The sequence below is a fragment of the Erpetoichthys calabaricus genome, chromosome 18, assembly GCF_900747795.2.
Source record: "Erpetoichthys calabaricus chromosome 18, fErpCal1.3, whole genome shotgun sequence".
Lineage (NCBI taxonomy): Eukaryota > Metazoa > Chordata > Cladistia > Polypteriformes > Polypteridae > Erpetoichthys > Erpetoichthys calabaricus.
In genome coordinates this window covers 21,420,370-21,447,466 of record NC_041411.2, presented here as the reverse complement: position 1 = coordinate 21,447,466, position 27,097 = coordinate 21,420,370, and the positions used below count along the sequence as shown (strand labels likewise).

The 27,097-nt window shown below is 36.5% G+C and overlaps 1 protein-coding gene across 3 annotated transcripts in view; it reads left to right on the top strand.

The window, feature by feature from the left end:
• Positions 1-21,811, top strand: part of gnb1l (guanine nucleotide binding protein (G protein), beta polypeptide 1-like) — an 89,215-nt gene extending 67,404 nt beyond the window's left edge. For all 3 annotated transcript variants that reach the window (XM_051921121.1, XM_051921122.1, XM_051921120.1), the window contains one exon: positions 18,690-21,811. In XM_051921121.1, coding sequence (XP_051777081.1) covers positions 18,690-18,956 — 267 coding nt within the window. In that variant the 3' untranslated portion in view covers positions 18,957-21,811. The remainder of the gene's footprint in view (positions 1-18,689) is intronic.
• Positions 21,812-27,097: the final 5,286 nt, after the last annotated feature.

The window sequence follows — 27,097 nt, the reverse complement described above, 5'->3', positions numbered from 1 at the left end:
GAGAAATGGCAGTCTTATGCTGGGTATATACTGTGTGCTTTTTAAAAATCATGGTCAAGCTACTTCTCGCACTGCACATTAGTGTCATCAGTTGCATATGTGCTCAAACTGTACAAACGCAATTGGTCCGATTGGCATTCATATGATTGACACCTGGACAATACAGCCCATCTATTTTACAGAGAGAATTAGATTTATATAGTCTATATAGAGAAGAGTGACTTGACTGATTCAAGGGCTACAGGGGAAGAATTATGACTAAAGATTAAAAGAGCTGTGCCTTTTCAGTTTAAGCAATTGAAGAGGACACATGATTTAAATGTTAAAAATTATGAAGGGAATTAGTACAGTGGATTGAGACTGTTATTTTAAAATGAGTTCAACAAGAACACAGGCGTACAGTTGGAAACTTGTTAAGGGTAAATTTTGCACAAACATTAGGGAGATTTTCTTTTCACAGAGAACCAAAACACTTGGAGTAAGTTACCAAGTAGTGTAGTAGACAGTAGGACTTTAGGGACTTTCATAATTAGAGTTGATGTTTTTTTAGAATTATGTGGATATGAATGGTGAACTTTGTTGGACTTACTGGCCTTTGCTTGTCTAGATTGTTCTATCTATCTATCTATTATAAAAAGAAATCCTGTCCTGGAAAGCAAAAAGCAAGTCTATGATACATGATCTTCTCAGAAGACATTTTAAAGACCCGCGAGACCAAAGACACGCTCTACTTACAATCTATCAAATAGGACAATAGGCAGCAAAACATTCAGTCTTGTGAAGGATTTGAGCAAACACAGATCCAGGGCTCTCAGTGCATATAAAGCGTATAAGGACAGTATGTTATAAATTAAATGTCGACATCTAAGCGAAGAAGAAAGCAGCGCAGAGAAAAGAGACTCAAATGCGTTGGACAGAAAAAAGACCAATAAAGAATATTCGAGGTGCAAATTCAGAAAATAAGGAAAGTAATTATTAGCCCGAAACAAGTGGAATTGAAAAAAAAGCACGTCCAATCCAAAAAGAATTAAAAGACAATGAGTAAAAGACAAAGTAGAACTTCATAGAGATGTTTACAAACGTTGGCGCTAAACACATGCAGAGCAGGTTAAAGAATATGAAACCAGTGAAATTAGAAAGGCAAAAAAAAAAAAAAAAACGGCGCTATACATGTGGAGAAAGTTAAAGGATATGAAAGTAGGAAAATTAGAAAATATAAAGAAAGTAAAAATTGCAGTAGCGCAAACAAAGAAACTGCCTCATTTAACTATGCACCAGTCTAACTTTGGTTTTGCACAATAATTACTACACTATTGCACCTTAACACTTAATTCTACTTTATTCACATAATTTTACTTATTTATTATGTTCTACTATAATGTTATCTTTCAATCTATGACTTTTTGTTAATCTAACTGATATTCTTCTAACTTTGCACAGTTTTTGATAAGTGGATCAGGATGCATTTCACTGCGTGTTGTCCTGTATAACTATGCATGTGACAAATAAAGAATCTTGAGAATTTCAAAAACGGAGTTTACCGCACATGCATTTATTGGTTACTTTGCTCATGTATATATATTTATCTGTCTGCTTATTTAAAAAGCTACATTTACCCCAGGAGTCAAAAACGTTCTGTCTAGCCCTTGTACAAAAACCTAGACAAAAGCTGGGGTATCACCTTGGTAACCCCATGTACTTTTGGAACTGTGAGAGGAAAATAGCACGACTTTACAGACAGGAGTCCAATGCAGAACTCTACTTACTTTTTTACTTTGTAAAAAAAAAATATTAACTGCTGATGATGTCGATCATTTTCTCTGTGCTGAAATTCCAAACAGAGAAACCTGTCCTGACCTCATTAAAAAGATTCAGCATATTGGGACTCGCAAGATTACAAATACTGTTTTTACAGAAGTTCTGAAATAAAAGTGAAACTAATGAAATAGCAACAATTCAAAGAAAAAAAAATCTTAAAAGTGTGTATCCGGAAAACCAAACACGGGGGTTGGCGAGCGAAGCCCCCTAGTTCTAATATAATTTACCATTGTTTTTGTTTATTTTCTGTTCTTCCAGTAAAGGTTTCCTAAGATGCTTTTGGCATTGGCCATTTAGTTGTATGTGTGTTTGCTATTTGATATTTAGATTTTTGAAATCAGAAATGTAAAAATAAGCCTAACAATAACCTAATGTACAATATACTGTGATCAATGCCCAGTGAAATTTGATAATAGCATCAGAAAATCAGCTTATGAGACTACTCACACTTAAAAGACAGCTGACTGAAATTTCTAACATGATAGGAATTCATCTAGTCGTACTACAGCACAATTGTAAGATGGGGCACACCATGTTCCTCCTTCAGTAATTGAGCGAGATTAGAAGAGCAGGGAGTGAAATGAGCCCACTTAAAAAGAGGGGCAAATATTGCGCAATGTTGTTGATAACTTCCACAAAATTGGAATGAGTCATATGTGACAATCTGAGATAAACTGGTTACGCTACTCATTTTTTTAATCAATACATAGCCTTGCATTTTTGAAAAAGCCAACACTGTTCTCCACCTGCACATTGCAGTTAAGTTTGCTATGCCAATCAACGATCAGTGTTAAGTGCTTTTTGAAGTTTAAAAAAAAAAAACAACAAAAAAAACGAGTAAATCTAAGATAGAAAAAATCAAGACTTTCTCATGTACTCAAATATGGGGCTGGATATTTGAGGAGTAAACTGCAAGACAATGATTATATTTTTATATTATGTACATTAAAGAACTATCAACAACAAATCAAATCAAATGAATAATATTTTGAACAGTTATTATAAAAGTAAAGTTGAATAAATCAGACTCTGCAGCTGCATGAATAAAAGATAAAGTACCACATCCGGTTAACGGAAATAGCCCAAAAGTTGATAGAAATCTATGTTTTGTACCTAATACTTGTATGCAAAATTTGGTTTACCTAAGTGAAAGCGTACTCGAGTTATCGTGTTTACATAAAAACACACACAGACAGAAACACAGACATAATTCCAAAAATGGTATTTTTGGACTCAGGGAGGTCTAAAACGTTAGGATTCATCAAAATCTCTACATCAAATCTTTGGATGATTACAATACTTTCCCTATACTTCGTAAATGAGAAAGTAAAAAACACAGCAAATTAACTGATGGAGCCAAGGTATGACTGAATAGAATGAGAGCGAGCCCAACTAGACATACTGTATCTCCAGAGAAAAGTTCTGCAGCTCTGTACTGTTAGAGGCATTTCTTCTCAAAATAACTGACAAATCTATTTGGTATTCTTTTGCTCCTGAGAAATCAATGCATTTCATTTTTTGAGCTGTGGACTGCAACAAGCTCAGTCACCTCCATCAAGATCCTGATGTTCAGTCCAATATTAAAGAGTGTTGCTGTATCTAAACCCTGGCATAGTCTCCTGTTTGAAATTTCATGTGAAGTGTTAGAAACACTTTGCCTTTGAAAATACATAGAAGTTGTAAGGTAAAAATGTGTGATTTTAATTTGGGTGCCATAAACTTGTATTGTCACTGTTTTTTTAGTGAAGGTGTTACCCCAGTTGTCAATCTGGACTATTTTCCAGCCAGCTACCTTTTATAGTTTTCAAGGGTGGCCGAAACTGAAACTGACTGTGTTGCTAAAAGCAGTTTTGATATAAAAGTTTCTTGCCAGTTCCTGAATATATAAGTAAAAACATATTTACATCATGGGGTCTGCTATTCCGCAGAAAATATAAGTAGACATCCATAATATTTATCCTTCCCCTCCAATGAACATTGTCTTATAAGATGAAAAATGGTTTGAAGGCTGGCTTTGCACACTGAGACAACTTTAACGGGTACCATGTGGGATCTGTCTGACCGGAATGATGAATCAAGGTGATCGAAGTAAAGTCTTTAAGCTGAATCGTCTAAAGTGAATTGGAAAGGTCAAAGGTGAAACTGAAGTTATGCATCATGATAATTATTCAAGTACTGAAAAACACTCCAAATTGTCTTTCATTCACTATTCCAAAAGAAAGAAAAACAGACTATGGCAGATACCAGGCAAAGTGTGACTAGTGTTATGAATTACCTAGGGGGGAGAGGGAGAGAGAAAGTTTTTCTGCTTTCTAACACAACCTGTCCTCTGCTTCACTCTCTTCATTACAGACCTTATCAGCTAGAAATGCCATGTGTGCATTTACAATAGCCAAGCTTATCACAAAAAACGCAACGGTAGAGGTGTTATTGTTCAGACAGAGCTTCATGGACATAGAATAAAATATGTGGAGACTGCAGATGTTTCCAGACGGAGGCAAAAGTCTAATTATTACTCTCTCCTTTTTGTGCAAAACCAACTGTAGTTTTTAGACCAGACTTCTTTCTCATTGCTTTGAAAGCTACCAGTTGAACATACTGTAAGAGTATATGCTGGAGGTGAGTGAAACACCTCAGATGGACCAAAATTTCAACCTTACACTTTATGAAGACTTAAGCCCCCAACAACCTGAATTGAATTAAGTGATTTGAGTAAATTATGTTTATAGCAGCGTGCCAAGGACTGACTAAATAATTAACTTTTGGTATACTTGATATTTGAATATTAAAATTCAGATTTCTATAAATGTATGTATTCCTTATGCTGTAGTTGATAAGATCTGCACAGTAAGGCCACATTTCCATTAAAAATGGTAACAGTATACTAGCACTGAAGTTTGTCTCTTGCTCTGTGACACCCTATTCAGTAAAGTTTTAAAAGAATTCTCCATAAAATTTTGAACCACTTTTTATTGGAGAGTGTCCAGTACTTAGCTGGTTTCATTTTACTCAAAAATGTTTCAGAGGCTTATGTATCACTGGTCAGACTGAAACCCATGTGGGATTTTGGTATTTTCAAATTCTTTTAGTGATTCTTGCCTAGATCTTTTAACTTCATTGTTCTATCTATGTGGAGTGTGTGTGTGTTGTCTTGCCATATTCCAAACATTTGCTGGTATGGTGACTGTTAACTTGCCCAGTGTGTGCATTAGTGTGAGCCTTGTGGCGAAATGGCACTCCATCTGGTTTTGGTCTTTGCTTTCAGAAAGAGGCTTCATCCCTACAAACCCTAAACTGTTGGAATGAATATGGATGAATAGATGGCCAAAACTTTTTGTAAGACGGTCACTTGCTACATATTAAAATTCTTACTTTTCCTTTTTTTTTTTTTAATTGAAAGATTTCTCTCTGAAAGTAAAAGCAGGAGAGTAGCACTATTGACATCCAGCACCAAGAAGCCAAATTGGAATTCCTGCTCAGTCAGTATCTATGTAGTTTGTACAGTCTCCCATTCTGTCTGTATGAGTTCCTCCCCAGGGTTCAAAGGTTTCCTCCCACATCCCAGAGAGGTTCCAGTTAGGTTATCTGGCATATATTTATTCAGAAAAATGAAAAACAGAGATCTTTTCCAAATGTTGTATATCAGCATGTTATAGACATGTTAGAGAAGTAAACACGTGTTGATAGCAGGTCTTAGCGTGAAAAATTGTTCTCGTGTTAATGGCCAAACAAAAAATGGTATTCTAAGGTGTTTTTTTCTGTATGTGACACTTGATAAAACATTATCTGTCCTGATTTTAATCTTGAACTGTCATTTATTTACACTTGATGAGTAGTGAGAAAAGTGCTATATAAATATAATTATTATTCACACCATATAATCAAAATTCAGTTGTTGTGCAGATGCAATATCTAAAATTCAGGCTAAGTGTAGGTAATGTTGCCCTTCCATTTCCTGAACCAGTATGGGGTCTGGCAGAAACATTTACAAGCAGTCTCCCTTAGACTGTATCTATGCTGATGTCTCACTGCAGTTAGGTTCCTAATTTGGATTTTATTTTCCATCCTTGCATAAATTTTATGTCCTCTATATTATGTATTTCTAGTTTTCTGGTACTCAAAGCTGCAAAAATTGCAGAATTGTTTGTATGCCTTTTGGCATCAGCTGTCATTGTAATTTTAGTGGTGCAGTTTACACTCACTTCGGCCGTTACGTGAGTAAAAGCTGTGTTTTACTTGAGAGAGACAGTCACTAAACTACTTTATTTTGATGAGCAAAAGATAGAATGGTCCACATGACCAGTGGCGTAGGTTAGTTATCAGTTAGCTTGATGATATTGTTCATGTTTATCTCTTTTGTTAAATAATACCTCTGATTTAAGGTAACATTGGTTACCATACCGAATAACTAGTAAACACAACAGCAAGTGAGGCAAATTCTTAAATATGAAAATGTACAAAGGCATAGTGGAATACACACTGATGATGTGGAGAAATAGCAAGTGTGTTTAGGGAGGACTAACTGTACTATGAGGGCTCAGTGAGCAGAGGAGCCACAGTGAATATTTATTTTCTTGTTTCAGTATATAGCAGCAGGATCATTGCTGGTATTTATCTGTATCATACAGTTACAAGATTTTTTGTACTTTATCAAGCAATATTTGTGTTTTATTTGGAAACTTTTAATCAAGTTTGTTAAATTAATTTTTATTAAATTTCACTATATGTTGAAAAAATGTCTTATAGCTTTTATTGTAGCCTACTTACTTGTTAATAGAGAATTAAAAAGCGGATGTATTTTGTAATGGATGGGCCCTGTTCTGTTACCTGGCCAGAGGTTGCTCTAACAAGTGATCAGGAAGAAAAGTTTTGTCCCAGCCAGGAGGCTGCCATGAAGGTGTACCATGACAGTTGGTACACTGGGTCTGGCAGCTCAGTAGCAATAGATGGATTTTTTTTCCTTGGCTGGGCACCCAGAATAGTGGATGGATGACCAGAATGGAGAGGCATCTCAAACCAGACGGTTAGCAGTTTCTTTCCCAGCTGGGAGGCCAAGTAGAACTGAGGTACTTTGGAAGGCTGCCTTCCATGCTCAGGTTGTTCCCCTGTACATTGGGTGGCAGCATCACTTGTGGTGGGCCACTCTAATGGACAATTTGGGGCTCCAGCACGTCCTCTAGGGACCAGAATTTATAAAATATTGTTAAAAAGCAGTTACTGTATTCTCTTAAATCTGGAAAATTAAAATATAAAAAAGTAAGCATCAGTAATTGTGTTTTTTCGGTATGTCATTTTAAACTGAGAGTGACAAACCTAGTTCCTGGAGGGCTACGGTGGCTGCAGTGCTCCAATCATTTTTCTTAATTAAAAGTTATTTGTTGCTACTAATGGGGCCTTTTTTAATTTTTACTCACTAAGTTGTTCAAATAAAGACACCCATAATTGCTGTTTGTACTGTTAATTGCCTACTTTCAGAGCCTTTGTTAATCAGCAAAACAAAGTAAACTAATCAGCTAGATCCAAATAACAAGTGAATCAAAAGTTAACCAGGTTCTATTTATACCTATTTGTGTTCATCATAAAGAGTCTATTTCAATATCATATTTGAAAAAGAAAAATAGAACAAAACCGAAGGACTGGAAATTAATTTCTTTATGACTCAACAAGCATTCTGATGATATGGATTTTAGAAGTGTCTAATACAGAAGAAAGGGAGTGCTAAAAAAAACTTCTGTGTTTGACTTCAGATTTAGAAACTGACTAGAGCAAAAGCATGCAGCCACTGAGGTCCACCAATAACATATCTATCCTCTTTAATAAAATCCCTGTGTGCGTCCATGTGTCCGTGTGTGTGTGTCTTCTGGTGAAGTGCGCATGCGCGGGGCACGGTGCGATGCTTCAAAGGCCGCCTGACGCATCACACAAGACAGAGAGGGCGGGACCTATAAAATATCGTGCAGACGATCCAATCGGATTTCGGTAAATGAGGTAAGACCTAAAACATAACGCACATAAAATCCAATCAGGTACTGAGACGCGGAGACCAGCTTACCCAAAGAGGTGGGATTAGTGTTTGTTGTTGTGCAAGTGTTCACTCTGAGGATGTCAGATTTGCAATTAATAAACTTGGCCCGGTAAAGTGTAAAGTATTTTCCTAAATATACGAATTTTCATGATATTACAATAAGATGACTTTTAAAAGTAGATTTATTTTCGCGCACATAAAATCCATTGCTAGGGAGATGCCATACATACAATAATCAGCTGCACGCCAGCACAGATTTAAGTACTTGCTGGAGAGACGTATTACTATGAGAGAAACTTAAAGGCACACAATACAGTGACGCATATTACAGCCACATACAAGCCAGTATTACTGTAACAGAAAATAGACGGTCCTTTGCCATTTAATATAGACTGTTCCTACTAATGTTTATTCACTACTATTCTAGCGCCCGTTACTGTAACGGGCTTAATGTCTAGTTATATAATAAAACGCTAAGGTCTGATTTTGTGTCCAGTCTGTCAGAGCAGTCTGTTCAGTCAGTTTGGCTTTGGTTTAATTAGTGAGTTTGACTTTGCTGACGCAATTGAAAGAGGAAGTGCCAGTGTGAGACACATGAGGATGAGTAAAGGCTGCTCTTCACTGCTTTTCACATTTCAGCCACCTGCTATGTACCCTGTGCCCTCACAAAAGTTACATTTTCATTTTTGCCCTTCTGAGGGAACCTAAAACTACTTCACTCATGAATCACAGAGGTGACCAAAAAGTTTTAAGCCTGAAATTTTATGTGAAATTCTGTTAATGCCACACAATTTTTATTTTTTTTATGTTATCCTCTGTAGCAGTAATACTCTTTTTATAATGTTCCCAGAACATTTCTGTGCTACTAAAATAAAACTGCTTGTCTTGCTCCAGGTGAATTGACATCTTCACAATTGGCATAGCACACATCCCATTGGAGGAGGCCCTTTAGGTTCAGGAAGAAGTAATAGTCATACAAGGTCATGTCTGTAAAATAGATTGGTGTAGCATCTCTTCAGGTACACATTGTTATTCAGCAGCTTTTGTAACCAGTGAGTTATGATACAGGGGACACAATTGGAATAGTGAACAGTCCACTTTTCCCTTATTGATTACCACAGACATTAAGACATTATGTCCACATCAGTATAAACGTCCCCCTTGATATTACAAAAAAAGTGTGCACATCATATAGCTGGCACTGCCTTGAACCTTGAACTTCCTTGTTGTTGGAGAACTGCCATTCTCCATGGTTCAGATGTTTATAAGGTTTTGTATAATGGATTCTAAGTTTCATCCCCAGGTATGAAATGTTTGTACCAGTCTTAATTCATTAACTTAATTCTGCTTGAAATAATAGATGCAGGGGTGCATCATTTTAAATGTATTAACTCCAGTGTGCACAGATATGCTCTTGTTTAATTGTGCATAAAGAACTGATTCAACTGACTCATAAGTAGTCTCTATAATGTCTGTTTTATGGACTGTCTCTCTTTGATTCTTCATTGAGACTCAATCCACAGTGTCTATCTTCGTGGCACGTCCTGCCATGGCAAAACTCTCCAGCCCACCTTTTGACTCGGGCATATGAAGCAGACTGGTCCATGTTGACTTGGTTGGGAATGAATGTAAAAAACTATAATTTTCTCTAGCGTTAGAAATTCAGTAAGAGCACAATGTTTGCTTTTCTGGTTATAATCATCCATGTTGAATTGATTATAAAGCAAAAAAAAAAAAAACTACACTATAAACTACAAATATTAGAAACTTGTGATTTATGTATTTTTAGTTCACAAATCAGATCTTTGACTACTTACAAAACCAGCAATATAGAATATCCCAGTTAAGGCTCAATACTTTTTGATCACCCCTTGCATCTGGTATGATTACAAATTGCATACTCTGAAGGACCTATATAAACAAGTTATTAATTGTACCTTCATCACTTATTTTAGACAAAAAACCTATATACTTAATAAACTGATCTTTGGACTCCCTTATTACCTCAAGTACCTGGAATGCAGTGTAGAAACCATCTGGCTTAAATTACATCATGAATATCAGGATAGTTTAATATGCCTATCTTACTGTTGCTTCAGCGTGTGGAGAGAACACATTTATTTATTTTATTAGTGGGTCAGTGCAGGGTATTGCATGAAAAATGTTTAAAATTGTTTACAAAGCAAATGACAGCAGTTAACCCCTCTTCATGAGACTCATGCACCACCATTGAGGAGATATGATAGAGGACAATTGCATTTACAGAACTTTAAACATTTCTTTAAAATATAAAATAATAAAATAATGTTTGTATATAACACCATTATACATGTTTCTGACCTCTTTTTTCATGATTTTTGGAAACATTAATATGTAGTCAAAGTGGTTTTCCACTCTTTTGCTGTTGAGCTTTACATGGGTGGCATGTGCTTGTTTAATAACTAATACCAAATCCACTGTCCTTTAGCATGTTCGTTTCAATACTTTAATTGGATGGATTATAGTATATAACTCATCAGCAGCACTACTGTTTCTGTCTGGGGACTGTTCTTCAACATGTTTCATTTATGGCAACCATGCAAAATTCTTCCTGACTTTAGTAATTTGCAGTCTCTATTACTGATGTCCTGCTTATGAAAATTCAGATGATTTACTAAAATAAAAATCCTTTTGGGATTCTCTACTGCTCCAGATGTAATCCTTGATGAAATCATTTACCTTTTCTCCCCCAGTATGCATAGTTACACAGCTGTGGATGACAGATGTAAGTTTTGTTGTTCGTTGTGTCATATTTTTTTCTTTAAAGCATAGCAGACATTTTTATTTGTATAGCAGCTTCTCACACCTTTAGCCTGTTACTCTTTGGTTTAAGTAGTCCCTGCCATAAAAAATAATTATGCATTTCAGTTCAGAGCTAAGTTGTAAGATAAAGAATGAAGTGTAGAAAGTGTGGCCTAGTAAGTAAACTTTAAACTGTAAAGTACAAGGTTGTCAGTTCAGTGCACACCACTCATTTACTGTGTAAACCTGAGCAAGTTTACATTCAGACATTAGATTTTTTTTTTTGTATAAATCGCTTTGGATGAAGAATGAGATAAATAGATAACTTTTATTCCAGTTCAGTGTCATGAGGACGTCACTTAGTCACAACTCACTAAAGAAGTACATCCTGTACATCATAGGATGATTTGACAACTTCTAGCAGAGTATATGCAGTACAGTTAACAGCTGTAATTCATGTCACTGTGAAATGGTCATCAGGCCATTAAACATCAATAATGTTGTTGTAGGACCTGCTCTCCTCACTTAAGTCTAAACTATTTGTTTGATTGACTGGTGGTGTGAGAATCATCATTTTTGATGACTTTGGAAAGGGGGAAACAAAGGATGGTAAGTCGCCCGTCAGTTTTAAAGAGCACAGCACTAGCAAGCATTGTATTATATTTCATTTACATGTTTTATTCTGAAAACATTGCATACATACATGTAGAGCGTTGTCTGTTTTCAGTTTTACCTACAGTGAAAATACATTTACTTTGTACATTTTAAAAACGGTGGAATGACCTGTAGATTGATTAGGTTAGGTAGACTTTATTATCCAAGAGGGAAATTTGCTTGCTGCAGGAAAGGACAAGGAACATAGAGTCCTGTTACACAGAAACAAGAAAAAGGACCAAGCCACAACGTATGAAGGTAAATAGTCCGAACGCACACAAACAAGAATAATCGTCTTTAACATTATATAATAATAATTTATAATTCAGCAGTTTCCCTACAACTACTAGAATTCAAAGTGGTTATAGCACCTGGAATAACAAAAGGTCTTCAATGTTTTGCTTTTTTACCCATGGAAACCTAAATCTGCAGCCTGATGGCAACAAATGAAACTTCAGAATAAGAGAATGGCTGCTTTCTGACAAAATTGAATCCTTCTTCTTTTTAACTTTTTTATGAGAAAAAGCAGAAAGTGCTGCTGCAAACCATTAATTTTAGTGTTAATTTTGATAATGATGTTTAAACAGCTTGTGTTCTTAAGGCTAAGGTTTCCAAACCAAACTGTAAGAGCAGGTGTGACAGTAAATTTAATAAAAGGCTTTAAAAAAGTGTCATTATGGTTTTCTCCACTTTAAAATAATTTTGTGTCATTAAAAAGAATAACTATATCTGCCCATTCTTAGGTTTGTTCCATGCTGAGATCAAAGGTTCACCTATTGTCAGTGATTGTCCCTAGTTATTTGTAGTGAACTTTCATTAATAATTGGCTAACCCTTGGTAGCTCTGAGAATTTTATTTATTAATGTTAATTTACCTAATAAGAACAGAGACTGAGGGGAGTTGTACACGTGAGAAACTGTTTTTCATCATTTTCAGCACTGCCTTTTTGTCTGATGCCTCAGCCCTCCACGTTTCTGAAAACAAATCTGCTTCCACACGTTGAATATAGTCATTGTCCTTGTGGTTAACCTAGCCTATCAGTGTTTGTGCATCTTTCATGCTCAAACACTAGTCAATGTATTCAGTCACCTGTGCGGTCTAAAATGAAGCCTCGGGAAAAATAATTATCATGGCCTGCACTGAAAATTCCAATCCCTGAAGCATTCCGTGCACACATCTATAACTTCCCAATGCATAAACATGGCTGTTAACACAGGAACAAAAAATGTTTCATGAGATCACATTAAATGTTGGCAGGAAACTACAAGTTAAGAGATTTGTTAACACCTTATTTTGAATGACATGTTTAAGCGTTCTGAAAAAAGTACAGTTTAAACAAAGATTTAGTTTATCTGTATGATTTCTGATGTAGCAAGCAGGCAATGAATTTCTGGCTTTATTGTCATTAGCAGATTGTTTTATGTATTAATTAATTTGAAACAAATGTTATATTCACTTTTTATTATTTAATCATCATTAAATCATTAACCACCAATTAAGTGGTTTTGGTTGAAGAACTCTGCATTGCTGCCTATCCTATATTTAAACTGTTCTTCTTATCAGAGTTTGAGTCACAAATGATTAATAATACTTATTTGCAATATTTTTTTAATATACTTCTATTCCTACATACCAAAAAATGGGAATGCAATCTGCGATCACATTTAAAAGGAAGATTTTACTAATCTTTGAAACAGATAATGTACACCTTGATATTAATTTTAGCATGCCAAGCATGAGTTTATCCACTTATGCATTTGTCAGCACATGGTCATCACAGTGTAATAGCAATGTACTCTGGCCCTGTCTTTGGATGGTCCCATATTACATCTACTTTCAGGATTACAAGTAAAGGTTAATACAGTGTTTTAGTGTTTGCATGCTATTTACAGTGATTGTTTCTTGTAAAACTAGCAAATTATTATTTGCAATTGTCAGCACTGTATTATTTCATTAATAGTATCTGGTTTATATGTTAATTTCCTAGTAATAATATTGGCACTATTTTAACAATACATATCCTAAATATTTTGTAGTAATTTTCTTTTTGTACAGCTTACTTAGTTCACATTTACATTTTGACCCCAACTCCATACGTTATTTTTTGTGACAGATTAATGATTAAGACCTTTGTAAATGCTATTGGAACTTTTCTGTTCAGCCATTCAATTTCTGTCCTAACCTAAAGAGCATTATTCCTTCACAGAAGTTCTGTTTGTGAATTATTGCATGTAATATGCAATACAGAAGAGCATGTTGTCTTCAGGATACAAATTAATCATAATATTGCAATAAATCTTATGTATGCTTTATTGTTTCATTGTTTCTTCTAACACTTTGTTTAGAACTTCCAATTCAGTTTATATTTTTTGCGCTTGACACTTTACGTTCTGTGATGTAACCTCATGTGTGATGCATTGATTGTGCCCATTTCTCACAAGTGGCCAGTGAGTGCACCCCTTGCTCAATGAATGTCTAGATTTTGTTTGGAAATACAGTTGATCAGAGATATATCCCAATGAGCATGTTTTTCTAATGCTGTACCTAGACTGTAAAGTCTTTTTATGTCTCCTAAATTAAATTGATCTATGGATTGTGCCCTAGGTTTGTGATTGAATAACAGTAAAAAAAATGTAGTACAAAGTGAATCTGTCTCATAAAAAATGTATATATAAACTTTTTTTTTTAAAAAAATAGAATTCATACTGGCCTCTTTTACTTTATTATTCACATTAAACAACATGGCTCCCATTGTGGTTTGCTGTTGTGTCAGAAAACTGACAAGATTTTTTACAGGGGAAAGCAGTAGAGAGACATGAGACAAGTTTAGCAATGGTTCTTGTTTACGGCAAAGTTGGCGGCTATTTATATATCTTCCACTGCGATTGCCAACAGGTGATGAACCTGGGTGGAAAGCCCTCCAATGATGGGAAATGTTACCCTGGCAAGTGAAGCAAGTTGTGATGCACTGAAAGCCCACACAACAGGCACTGGAAAGAATACAATATAAAACTATAACATTTGCAAGGAACATTACTAATTATTTTCAAGGTTTCACTGATCGAAGTAGGCTTTTATCACGACTGGTCTAGAAGACTTCCACAATTAAACATTTTCCAGCTGTAAACTGAGGATGGAAATGCAGACTGGGTGCTGACCACAACACTTCTGTGCATGCTGTTGGCAAAAAAACATGCAACCTAGTCTTTGGCAGGGGCAGATTTAACCTTTTGATACCACACAACAAAAATGTAGAGCAATGAATGTCAAAATACTAGCTTCTTAAAATACTTTGCATTTTAATCATGAATTGCAATTGTGTCTTACACCTGCAAAAGCTGTCATCATATCTCAAACATTGCCTACAGGCCTGTATGCCTGATTTCAACTGTTTATCATTTTTTTAAAGCAGATCTCTCTCTGATCGCCTGTCAGTTGAAAAAGGCAGCAATGACTGAACGTTTCTCATAGTACACTTCAGGTCAGATGTTTTCTCTGTTCCAGAGAGACAGCTCAAACAGACATATGTACTAAATTATGAGCCTTGATCATGTGAAGCTGAGATCACTGGCCACAAAAACAATCTGAGCTAAATTTGAGAAACAATTACTATTTCTCTTGTTTCTGTGTCACAGCTGAACCAAGCTGCTCAATGTTGAATAGCATGCGCCTGTCAGAACACATAATGCAGGCTTTAAAAAGAACAAACATTAGACTGCAACAAGCTTCTTTTTATCATAAAACTAAAATTCCAATAGCATATATTTAAATATAATGGTCAGAAAACAATATGTTGACAATATCTGCCCGACATTTTGTAGAACAGATTTGATAGTTTTGAAAGCACTAAACCAAACGCAGAGTGCACTACTGAAGATTCACTTTGGTAACAAGGTGCTTTAAAAATGAATTTAAACCTCACGTGGGGTGAAGTAAATACTAGATTCAATAATAGAACTTTTTTTTAAATATCATGAGCCGAAAAGAGGGTCTCTCCCTTTAAACTCTCAGGCATATTTACATTTAATGAATTGAATTGACCCTGTGTGACTGGAGAATAAAGTGTATCAATTAAACTGAGATTTTCAATAAAGCTAATATTATTATCACTTCCTTTTAGGGTAAATGTAATTTTTAAAAGCATTGTATCTGTTAAACATTGAGGTCACAAAAATTTTAGAGCTTAGAATTTTACTTCATTTGCAGTCAGTCTTTTCTCGCAGTACTGGGAATAAAGACATATCAGAAATGTATTGACAGTAGCTAGCTTAAAAACAGACACACAGCTTATGTTAATATTGTATCCTGTTCACAGTTGCCTTTTACCTTGTGTTCAATGCAGCAGAGATTGGGTCCAGCCCCTATGGCCTTCAGTTTCATTAAGTGTTTGTTATAATGGAGGGATGAATGGGAAAATCATCAGACAAACCATCAGCTACAGGAATTTTGAGCAGTAAAAAAGCAGGTTTCGGAATGACTACATTAAAACAATTTATTTCCCCTAATGAGTGGACAGAAGTTTAATAAACAACATTCTTAGATGATTTGGTGGGAGAAAGTGAGTACTGTGCCTGATGCTTTGTAAGAAACACATATGCTTAAACCATTCTGACTTGAATTAGTAGTAGTAGGCTTATGATTTATGTACAATATGTGGACTACAGTTTCATTTGTATTGGAGTTTGAAATAGTTGTGTGAAAAGTAAAACCTTGTATGGTTATTATAGGCATAGTTTTGAAAAGCAAAATATTAAGATAAAGAGTTTGAAACAACATCAATAACCAAATTTATTTCTACAGCTAATTTTCATATTAAGGATCTAGCCCAACATGCTTTACAAGATACAAGAAAAGAAAAATAAAATCAGATTAATAACAATAATGATGACTAAATAAATTACAAAACAATAAGTCACATACACTTACATAACATCAATATGTAATTAATAGTAAATTAAAGTCCTTATGTCTAATAAGGTCTGATGGCAGGGAGTACAGGAAAAATAATCCAGATAAGTTGGATAAATAAAATGGTTACAAGGCCAAAAGACCATCCAGCCCCCATTGGGCATTTTATGTAACACAAACGTTCTTCTGTAGTTCCTTATCGTTTTATAAGCTTTGTTTTTGAACATTTCAGAGCATTGGGTCTCATGGAAAGTTGGGGTGTCTGCTTTCATTCAGACATCACATGCGGCTGTACAGCACTTTGATCAGGCCTGATCAGTTCAAGATTACAAACTTTAAAATTTAAGAGTACAAAACTATGTCCTACATTGTGCTCAGAATTGTTGGGTAGGTACTTTTGTTGTCAACTTTTAGGATATATTAAAAAATATCCTCGGGTTAGGATTGGGACTTTTGTTCTGACAAGGTCCAGGTCATTCCCAATAAATATGCTGTGTTTTTAGATGCAATCCTGGACTCTGACCAAGAAAAAACAAAGTAGAACTTACATAACCTTGGTAATGGAACAGGCACAATTAAATTCTGATATTTTATAGCTGGATGAATCAGTTGAAAAGTACTATACAGCATGTTTTTTTCAATAAAATGTGACCTTTTACTATTGGGAACTTTATCAGTTCAATAACATTTCTATGACAGTGCAAAATATTCCAATTGAAATTTGACTTTGCTGGGGAAGAGAATGCATTGCTTTACCACTGAATAGTGTATGTCATGACAGTTGCATGCCACTAATGTAAAAAAAGATATGTGTTAAATATTGTTTAATTAAGAAAAAACTGCATTGCTTTAATATGTCTTAATTTTTCAAAAAAGTAACACAACCTTGTCAGCCCCTCTTGATGTGACTCAGGGTTATAGGGGATCAGAGACTATCCTAGCAGCACTGGATGCCTAGCAAGAAAACAACTCTTCACAGGGTACCTGTCCATGGCAGCCCCACTTACACACATCCATGCTTGCACTCAAATATGGCCAATTTGGTATTGCCAGTGAATCTTGCAAGCATATATTTGAGGATTGGATTAAACAAAACTGGGGTAACTGGAGGAAAGTCCATAAAGGCAGTTAAAGAACATGAAAGTCCACACAGACAAATCCCAGCCTTGGGATACGAATCCAGGAAACTGGGTACTTGAATTGTATGAATTAAATGTGATTTTTCTACAAATTTGGCTATACAAGTATCTATAAAACATAGTTTCAATTCTACAGATGTATTAAACATGACTTATAATTATTAGAATAATTGTATACTTGATAGAACAATGGATTGCATTAATTAAGCATAATTTTTATACATAAGGAGGTGTATATATACTGTACTGTACAAAAATATGAAATGTAATGTTTGTGAACTTGTAGCAGGTTAGTTTGTTATCAGATCATTGTACAAATAATTGTATCAGTCACACTTGACTTCATTGTGTAAACAACATGTTGCATAACAGTTGGAAATGCAAGTAAGAATATGAGTGTTCTTTGTACACGTGACAGTACAACTATTAGTTAAAGGTGACTTCACTATACACAGGACTCCATCATTGAAGTGTTATTTTTCTGTAGTAGATAGATAGATAGATAGATAGATAGATACTTTATTAATCCCAATGGGAAATTCACAGTAATTATTGATCATTCTAATTATATGTATATTTCATGTCAATGTACAGTATAGGGAACTTTTAAAGCTTACTGTGCTTTACAGGAGACCATTTTTATTAATTGTAAAGTGTAAATTGTGTCAGTTACAGTGCTATGAACATGGGAAAGTAGCTATATATGTAACGTATGTTATGTTTGTTAGAGAAGTAGTTGTATCATATATGAATTAAAATGTCAATTAAGTGGCTTCAATACAGAATTAGTTCTGTCAGGTAAATGCTGCTTAATCATGAAATGAAACAAAATTGTTTTGTTAATTATTCCATGTACTCTAGTGGGATGGCAAATTATTTTATTTAGAAAATGTTCTTGAAGCAATAAACATGGATAGCTTTAAAGTACAGTACATCAGTTGTTTCCCATTGAACTTTCCATGGATTAAAAAGGCATTAATTGGGTTGATTTTCTTGGAGATTTGTTTGAGTTGCATTGGGGATATAGTGTGTCTTTAACTGTAGAACTACATGTGAAAATAGTGCTTATTCTAGCTTTGCACCCATCATAATAATCAAGGAAAATAATTTCAAGATTGTTATAACAAGGTAAATTGAAAGGAAAACAAATATTATTAACTGCATTTGTGCCCTGAGAGGACTCAGTGTATTTTATTTTGTTAATTATAACAAGATTTTAGTAAGCACACTATGCCTTAATGCTGATGCCTGTTTCATCAAGCCATTACAATGTGTACTTGAGCAGGGCTACGTCCTGCAGGCAAATTGAGCTCTCCTCCATTTCAAAGTCATTGACACTTTGCTCACAATGTTTCTTTCTGCAGCTGAAGAATTCTTTTGACCTAGTAAACCCTGGAATATCACATCTTTGTATCCGAGAAGACAAGAAGATCCTGGCAGCAGCTGGATGGGACCATCGGATTCGCATTTTTGGCTGGAAGAAGATGAATCCTCTTGCTGTACTGCGATTCCACACAGAGAGCATGCATTGTGTAACTTTTTCTGATCATGGGATGTCCCCTGATAGACTGATGGCAGCTGGATCCAAAGACCAGCGTATTAGTGTCTGGTCAATTTACAACCAGAAATAGATGACTGTGCATAACAAGATGCTGTGAAATTTGAGGACACTCTGGGAGCATGCATTATGTGATCTGATTTGGTAAAGGAAACCAGACAATTTCAGTACCTTTTACAGTATTTGATTTGAAAGGGATGTGGTGGCCTAACACCCTATGGCCTTCATGTTTGTTTATTAAGAGACCAATTCAGTTGTTCCTCACATCAGGATGCTTACAGCTAAATGCAGATATTTACTGAGAGTCGATTTGCCCAGATGACTTTACTGGCAAGAAACAAAGCCATACCAATCCATTGCTCATCTGTTTTGCTTGGCAAAATTAGTAGAGAAGGAAGGAAAATAGAAAGGAAAGAAACTGTGCCTCTGTAAGCAATAAGGTCGCTGCTCACACAGATGTGTGACTTTTTCCTGCCCCATGTCTAGCTGTCTTTATAGAAGAGACAGTCAGGGATCATAAAAAAGATAGATATTATAAATTAAGTGATAGCAGCAAAGTCAAAACAAAAACACAAGACTGAGTGAAAGAATGTCAGTGGGCCCATTGACGCTTGAGAGAAGAGAAGAGCAATACCAGCAACTGTCTGGAGATCAGGCCCTTAGCCTTTTTTGGCTTAGGTCACCTTGAATAGTCACAACTACAGTTCTGCCCTTTGATTATTTCTTATTAAAGCTGGAGTTCTTGTACACCGTAAAGACTCCATGTGACATGCTTAATTTTGAGTGCAAATGTCATAAAGAATTTGTGAAGGCGGTAATAGGTGTGCCTCTAGGTTTGAGTGTTCCTACTCTGCTGAAATGTGTCAGCATATTTTCAGAGGCTCTGGACAGAGCATTACTTTCCATGGTTCACTGATGTGACAACTGCACAAAAATAAATGTTCTGTCAAACAACACAGTGATACACCTGCATGTATAGATGTGCTGTGATTTGCAAGTTATGGAAGAAGATTGACCACTCACATGACAGGTAATTGGTGCATACCTGTGGCATACTGAAAGTTAGTGGGAAAATAAATTAAACCAACAGCATTTTGTTTTTAAAAGTGTATGATGAAAACTAAATAAGTGAATACCAATAGCCATAAGCTGGAAAAGTTGTGCTTGCTTTACAAGATGTACAGTACCTTTTTTTTCTCTCTCTCAAACAAGTATCATAAAGGGATTAATTATTTTTTTCAGTTGCCTTTCTGATTGGAGACACGCTTGAGCAGACTTGAATTTGACCTGTGTGCCTTAATAGGCGTCACTTGGATTTTCTTCTTCTTGCTGATCTCTTTCATGAACCACACCTCATTAATCAGTTGCCACTAAACACAAGTGTAAAGGCAAGACAAGCAAGAGGTTTGCTTACTGGGTGTATTGGAAGCTGTGGCATCCATAACTACAAACGTTTTGTTTGTTTATTTGTCTTTTCTTTCGTTTTTTCATTTTTCCTGTAGCAATGGTGATCTCATTTACATCAGTTCAGCCTTATTTGGAAATGGGACACTTGCTAGCATTCATAGTAAAGTGAAGTATACAGTAACTTTGTGAAACATTGTATTGTTGGGATGCTCCTTCTTGTGGACATCTCACAAAATTTAAACTCCTACTCTAAGCTCAGATGCCAGTAATTCTGTTTAAATTTAGGTGTTTAATATAATTATTCTTTTATATTATGTCTGGTTAGAGGACTGTGAAATGGGACAAATTATTAAGAGTCTCCCAGTAGGTCGGAGAGACCGGGATTGGACTGACAACACACAATGCTCTTTCAGACCCTGCTTTTACTGTGGAACAGATTTAAATGGATGTGCATTTAGCTTCTGAAAGAAAAAAAGGAAATGTGGCTCTCCTTGAAAAGCTTTTCATTAAATTCAGAGTGAGTGCAGCTTTTTCTTACTTCTTTTGCCAACATGCAGTCTTTATAGCACCTTATCTGTTGGTTACTTGGTCAAAAACTCCAAACAAGATTACTTCCTCAAACATTGAAATGATTTCAGGCACTAAAGGTCGGAGATTCAAAAACTCCAAATGAGCAGAATTTGAATCTTCACAGTTTAAGGGTTTGTCATATTTGATTGTGCCTTTATTTTTTGCAACAGCTGTGGGCCTTGATAGGTTTCTTTTTACTCTATTTTTTCTTTCATGCTGGGCCTTCGATTTTCCCTAACACTTTTTTTTTATGTTTTTTCAATTGCTTGTCCCTACACCAGGGATTAGTTAAATAAAAAAATAAGTTGATTCCTTTTTTTAATCAAAACAGTGACATAATGTTCAATAAGAGAAAACTACTTAAAATCAACACTGTTGACTTTGTTATTTTGCATTAATGCCAAAGGTAAACTGTAGTGCGTGCCATCCAGAAGTGTTTTCCACCTCCGATCCAATGGTGCCAGGATAGACACTCAGTTGGATTAAGCAGGTCTGAGAATGAGAATGTGATGTGATGTCAAAGGTAAGTTTCTGACTTTTGTATTCATTTTCAGTTGACTTTTGCTGGACTTTCTCTAGAGGTCACCACTGTGGACATTGTGCCTTAAGTGTATCTGTATTAGCAGGTGTTTCAGAAAGGAATATAATTTTTATTAAATCTGTTTAGTTATGTTGGTTTGTGATAAACTGAATTATACTGACTTGGCTAGCAATTGGCAGAAAGTAGTAATTTAAACGTGAGAATTAAGGTTTTATCTACCAACTGCTGTGAAAGGCTATTTTGGCTCACTCTATAATGCTTGGCAGTGATTTTGGTCCCTTTTGAGATATGACGTGTTTATTTCTTTGTATATTGTGATTTCTGGACATTCAGCAGACTCAATGTGCTAGCAGTTTTTTGTTGAATATAAACTGTGACAAGTGAAATAAATGCAAGAAAAAATCTTGTAACTTAAAGTGGTGTTCTTTTGAAAAATACTCTAATGTCGGCCTTGTAAATTAACAGCAGGTGGTCCTCTGGAAATATGAACAGATAAAAGTGAGGCCCACTTTTTTTTGGAGGGAGTGATAGTAGGGAGTTAAAATAAAACTACTGGCAACATTATCTGCTGAGGTCCTCCCAGTCCAAAACCCCCCATTTTATTTGATTCCATTTTCTACATATGCTCTGCAATAATCTCAAAAAATCGATGTAACAAATGAACTGAACGGTCAGAGGTCAAGAGGTACTCTCTAAAACATATGTGAGTAATTTGGCATGCTTCTCTTTTCTTAACTGAACCTTAGAAAAAATTGTGTTTATGTGTGTGTGTATATACTGTATGTGCCATTTGCATGTTTACTATGCATATATATATGGTAGTGTGTTAATGTGTACTTTTTGTGATACTTTCAGCATCATTTGCATCAACAAAAGGCGAGGTGCACACACACGATTCTTCAGTTAGTTCCAGGTTTATGTACTTTGATTAACACCACTTTGCCTGTGCTGGACCTTACAGAGTCTTGTGAGTTTGGGGGTTTCCTCTCTCTTTATCCACGAACTTCAGCTCTGTCGTGTGGTGGGGGATGAGCCCTCCAGAGAGCAGTTGTTTAGTCTCTCTTAAAGACCTGTGCGGTGCCTTAAAGGCCACAGCAGGATACGGCCTCACTCATTCCTGTCTGATCGGTGCCCGCCACTTCCACACAAATCTTAGAATGCCTGTTTATTTTAAGTGCTATTTGGAGAGCGCTTGCTGGCAGCGGCATACCTGATTGTTTATAGGCCAATAAGATCATGCCACTTAGATAAATTGCTAGAACAGCACAAGTGACTAAGTTTGAGAAGAAGTCAATTAAGGTTTGTGTTGTTTTAAACCACCGGTCACTAGAACCATATATTACAGGCTTTATGGTGTGCCTAAAGTTTAAACCTATAGAATCTGATTGTCCAAATATGCCCATCCTGCACACAAACTAGGAAAATCCAATTTGTCCTGAAATCAGATACTCATCGAAGAAGGAGAGGTCAGATGCTATTAAGGGAAACTGGTCTACTGACATACAGCAGTAATGGAAGGCAGACAATTGAACAGGCTTATTATTAAAAACAGATGAAAAGGGATTGTTGTAAGCTTGTAAGACCTGGTATTGGCCCTTTTGTTTCGGGTGAAGTGCACTCACAATGGTGGGAGTGTTACCAAAAAGACCAACCTGCGTGGGCCCCTCACACAGAATGTTACTTATGCAGCATCTGCACCATCAGTTTGCTTACTGCTAGACCCTGTTGAGGATGGTGGCTAAGCGCCACAGGTCTGAGGCCTAGCACAAGTCAGACTCTGTTCATTATGCTATGATTTGCTGACTTATTTGTTTTTGCTTCTCTTACTGACAGATACCTTGCTTACTCATTTCATATCTTTCTTTGAATTCTTGTTTGTAGTACTAGGGTGTTGTACCGTGTTAGCCATTATGAATGTAGAGAAAAGCCAAGCAAAATGACACCTTTTATTGGCTAACTAAAAAGATTACAATATGCAAGCTTTCGAGGCAACTCAGGCCCCTAATTACATCTTGCTTGAAGAAGAGGCCTGAGTTGCCTCAAAAGCTTGCATATTGTAATCTTTTTAGTTAGCCAATAAAAGGTGTCATTTTGCTTGGCTTTTCTCTGAATTCTTGTTTGTGATTTGATGGCATAGCACATACTTTCAAAGCAACAGCATGGAATTCTAGGTCTCTGTGTACATCATGTGAATTGTAAAGTTCTACCTAAGAATAACCTGAACCTTAGAGAAGGTAGGAATTGAAGCTTGTCAAATAGTAGCTACTGTATGTCTTCATTCTGCACTCTACTACAAACGAGGTGCCAGGTTGTTCAATAATATCCACTTAAAGAGCCACAGCACCATACGTCACCGCAGTTGTAGACCTGCAGTTACAGACCCAGAAGTGATGTCACCACCATTTCAGGACTGACTTCGTAAAATTACTTTTGGAAGGTTTCGGCAGGTCTCGGCAAAGCCCAGAAAATAACTTTGGGTCAAGGACCTGTTCAAAAATTAAGCGATAAAAATTAGAAGGAAAAACAGTAAATCAAACCAAATAATACGCATCATTGTGGAAGTTCGGCGGATTTCTGCTATCACATTGTGTCATACATCAAACTAAACAATACGGATCATTTCTGTGAAATACACTATTAACATTTACGTTGTGTTTGGGTCTGTGGGAACCATTTAACATGTCGACAAAATTAAAATCATTAAGATTTGTGTTAATTGAAAATAGTTTTTCATTTACATTCATGAAATGAAATATACAATATAACTGTAATGTTTACACCACCTTAGAGTTTAGTAAAACGTTAATAAAAGTTTTTTTTTTTTTTTTTAAATGTACAGTGCATGTGTACAATATTGTTCTCAACCAATTTAGGGTGAACATTTAAGCCAGTCTAGTATTTTTAAACATGTATGTGAAGAAAATGGCAATACGTATTCTACACCATCTGTCTAAATTGGTCTACAACTGCAGTGACGTATGGTGCTGTGGCTCTGCAAGTGGGTGCTACTCAGGTTGTTACAGCATATGCCAGTTCACGCTGTGCCTTAAATCTCAAACTAAGGGGTTGCTGCCTTTGTGATAGTCTTTCTGGCAGCTGTTTGCATATTCTTATGTCCTGAACTGCTTTTCTAGATCAAGTTAGCTGTAGGCTCTGAACTGTGCCTGTCTGTGTCCCTGATGTACAGTATGTACAAAATCCCCGGTAGGACTAGAGCTCTCAAGACAGACTTGAACTCTTGTCGGTTGCCAGTTTTTTAAAGAAGCAATGAAGATGAAGTTATTGGCCCAAGCAAGTGCTTAGTGAAGCATCCTGATAGCATGGTAAAGTGTAGTTCTCCAGCCTTGTCCATTGTTGAGTTTAATGTGGTAAAGGAGCAGTAGAGTGTTATGTCTATTGGGGATGCATATTCATTTTTGTATTTTGCTTCCTCAAGCCCCCATGGTGAGTACTGAACATTGTAATAGAAGCTAAAGCCTGATTTGATGATGATGGCTACCCACTAAAGGTGCTGTTTTGATCGTAATGGATTTCAGATGTGTTTGGTTCATGTTCCTGTTTTAACAGCAGTTGTAAGATGAAAGAGGTTTTGCTTCGTAAGTAGAATCATTTGATAGTGAAAGCGTTGATGCTTCCTGTCAGTTCCGGAAGGCTCATTATCTTTATGTAAGTACAAGGGGGCTCTGCCCCCTGCTCGCTTCGCTCGCCTACCCCCAGCGTTGGGTATCCTGAAGTACGTTAGTCAACCCAAGCAGCACATTATTCCTAACTTCACTCCGCAGTAGTGCAACTCACAATATGGTGCTGACGCCTGCGCCTCCTGTACTTTATGGTCCCGTGGGGCCTCCGTAGCCTCTTCCGTTTGAATCCGGGCTGCAGCGCAGAGTCCTCTTTTTTGTGTGGCTGTCAGTAGTCGTTAGCCATGAGCACGTTGTTGCTTCATTTCTCATTCACGTCAGTTGAGCTCTTTCGTTTTTGGGCCGTGACTCCTTCGTGCGCGGTGGATACAACTTCGCGTGCGGTTTATGAGATGCGCGCTGTACGCGCCTGCACAGTACGTCTCATGGTCCCATCGCCGTGTACCTGCGTCCATGCCATCCGGTTTACCATTCTCGGTTAGTAAAATATATTGACTTAGTTGCTATTTCACGTAAAAGGTATAGACACAGATGTTTTGTTATTTTAGATTAGAGTAAACATGATAGAGTGATTTAGTGATGTCACTAAATATAATGGTTGCTCACTTTATTTATATAGTGCCTTAAAAATAAATCCTTGTGTCAGAAGTGGAAGATGAACCTGCAGCCTTGTAATTTAAAGACCAGTGTTGTAGCCACAGTGAAAAGAAGGAAGTGTCATGAAGGAGTGAAGAGTGTTGGCCAGAACTGAATAATACCCCACCCTGCTGAGGCACAACTCAGACTTCACTTTGACTGTAAAAGAATGTGGCGGGAAAAACTGCAAACATGGGAGGCAATCGCCCAGGCCCAGTGTAATATAAAGCACATGTTACAAAAGTGTAGTGGGACCCCCCCACTCTCCACCTTATCAGAGCAATAAGGAAATGGAATAGTGCATCGGAATATAATTGTGTTCTTTGTGGTCACAACCTCGGTGGTCATACGAGTCTTGTGTGGATTAGGTGCTCTGCGCGACTCCGGTGCTTACAAGGATTTCCTTTGATCGCAAAGCACCCATTTGATACTCTGACTGGTTATATGCTTAACCAGGTTGCTGCCATGGCACTTAGATATCCAGTCTGCCTTTGTGTAGTAGGCTACATACCAATGCCTGTTCAGCCCATTTCACTCACTCACTCACCCACTCAGTAAACATAATTGTTCTAGCATGGCATGTCATCCAGTTACTTCTCATAAAACACCTGATTTGTTTTGCCCTCAGCGCCACTGGCCCAGTTGCTCAGCCTCCATGTTATGTAGTAGATGAGGTTTTGTGCCCAGTCCCCTCCTCAGTGCAGGTCTCTATCCATATGCCTACTTAAACAGTTTTTCTATATTTCTTTGTAAGTTGCATATTGATCGCCTGTTAAGGAATCATCACATTAAATTAAACAAATGGAAACTGAACTACAGGAGCTTTTAGCTTTATAGAATTCCAAGGTAAATATTATTTTAATATCCATTTTGTTAGCTCAAGTGCATTCATAGTGTATAAATATTAAGTCTATGAACTGCTATCAACAATGACCATTTCAAGATGGTTGGTTATTTCATCTTGTGTGAAATTGCGTGCCTTGCAGCAAATACAAGAAAGCCTAAAATGAAGTTCGCTTCTGGCATTAAAACATTTTGTTATATCGGTCAGGCTGTAAAACAATAATCTAAAGGATAGAACTTTCATAATTCACACTTTGACCTGAATGACATTTTGAACAAAAAACCTTGTGGTTTAACTTGGCTTCAGATGTTTCATTGCAATCATCCATCCATTTTCAAAATGTACTCTTTCTGTTATAGGCTTATCCTGGCAGGTACTACCCCATGTTGGGTGAACAGTCTTTTACCACTGTTGTTGTTCTAATATCTGTGGATACTTAAACACTGTCTGGGCAATGCCTAGTCAGTGATCATTTTATTTGTGTCTTTAAATTGAAAGTTTTTGGTAGCATGGCAAAGTGGTTGGTGCTGCCAACTCAGCCTCAAGGGGCCAGTCTCTATCTTATGTTGTGCCAGGGA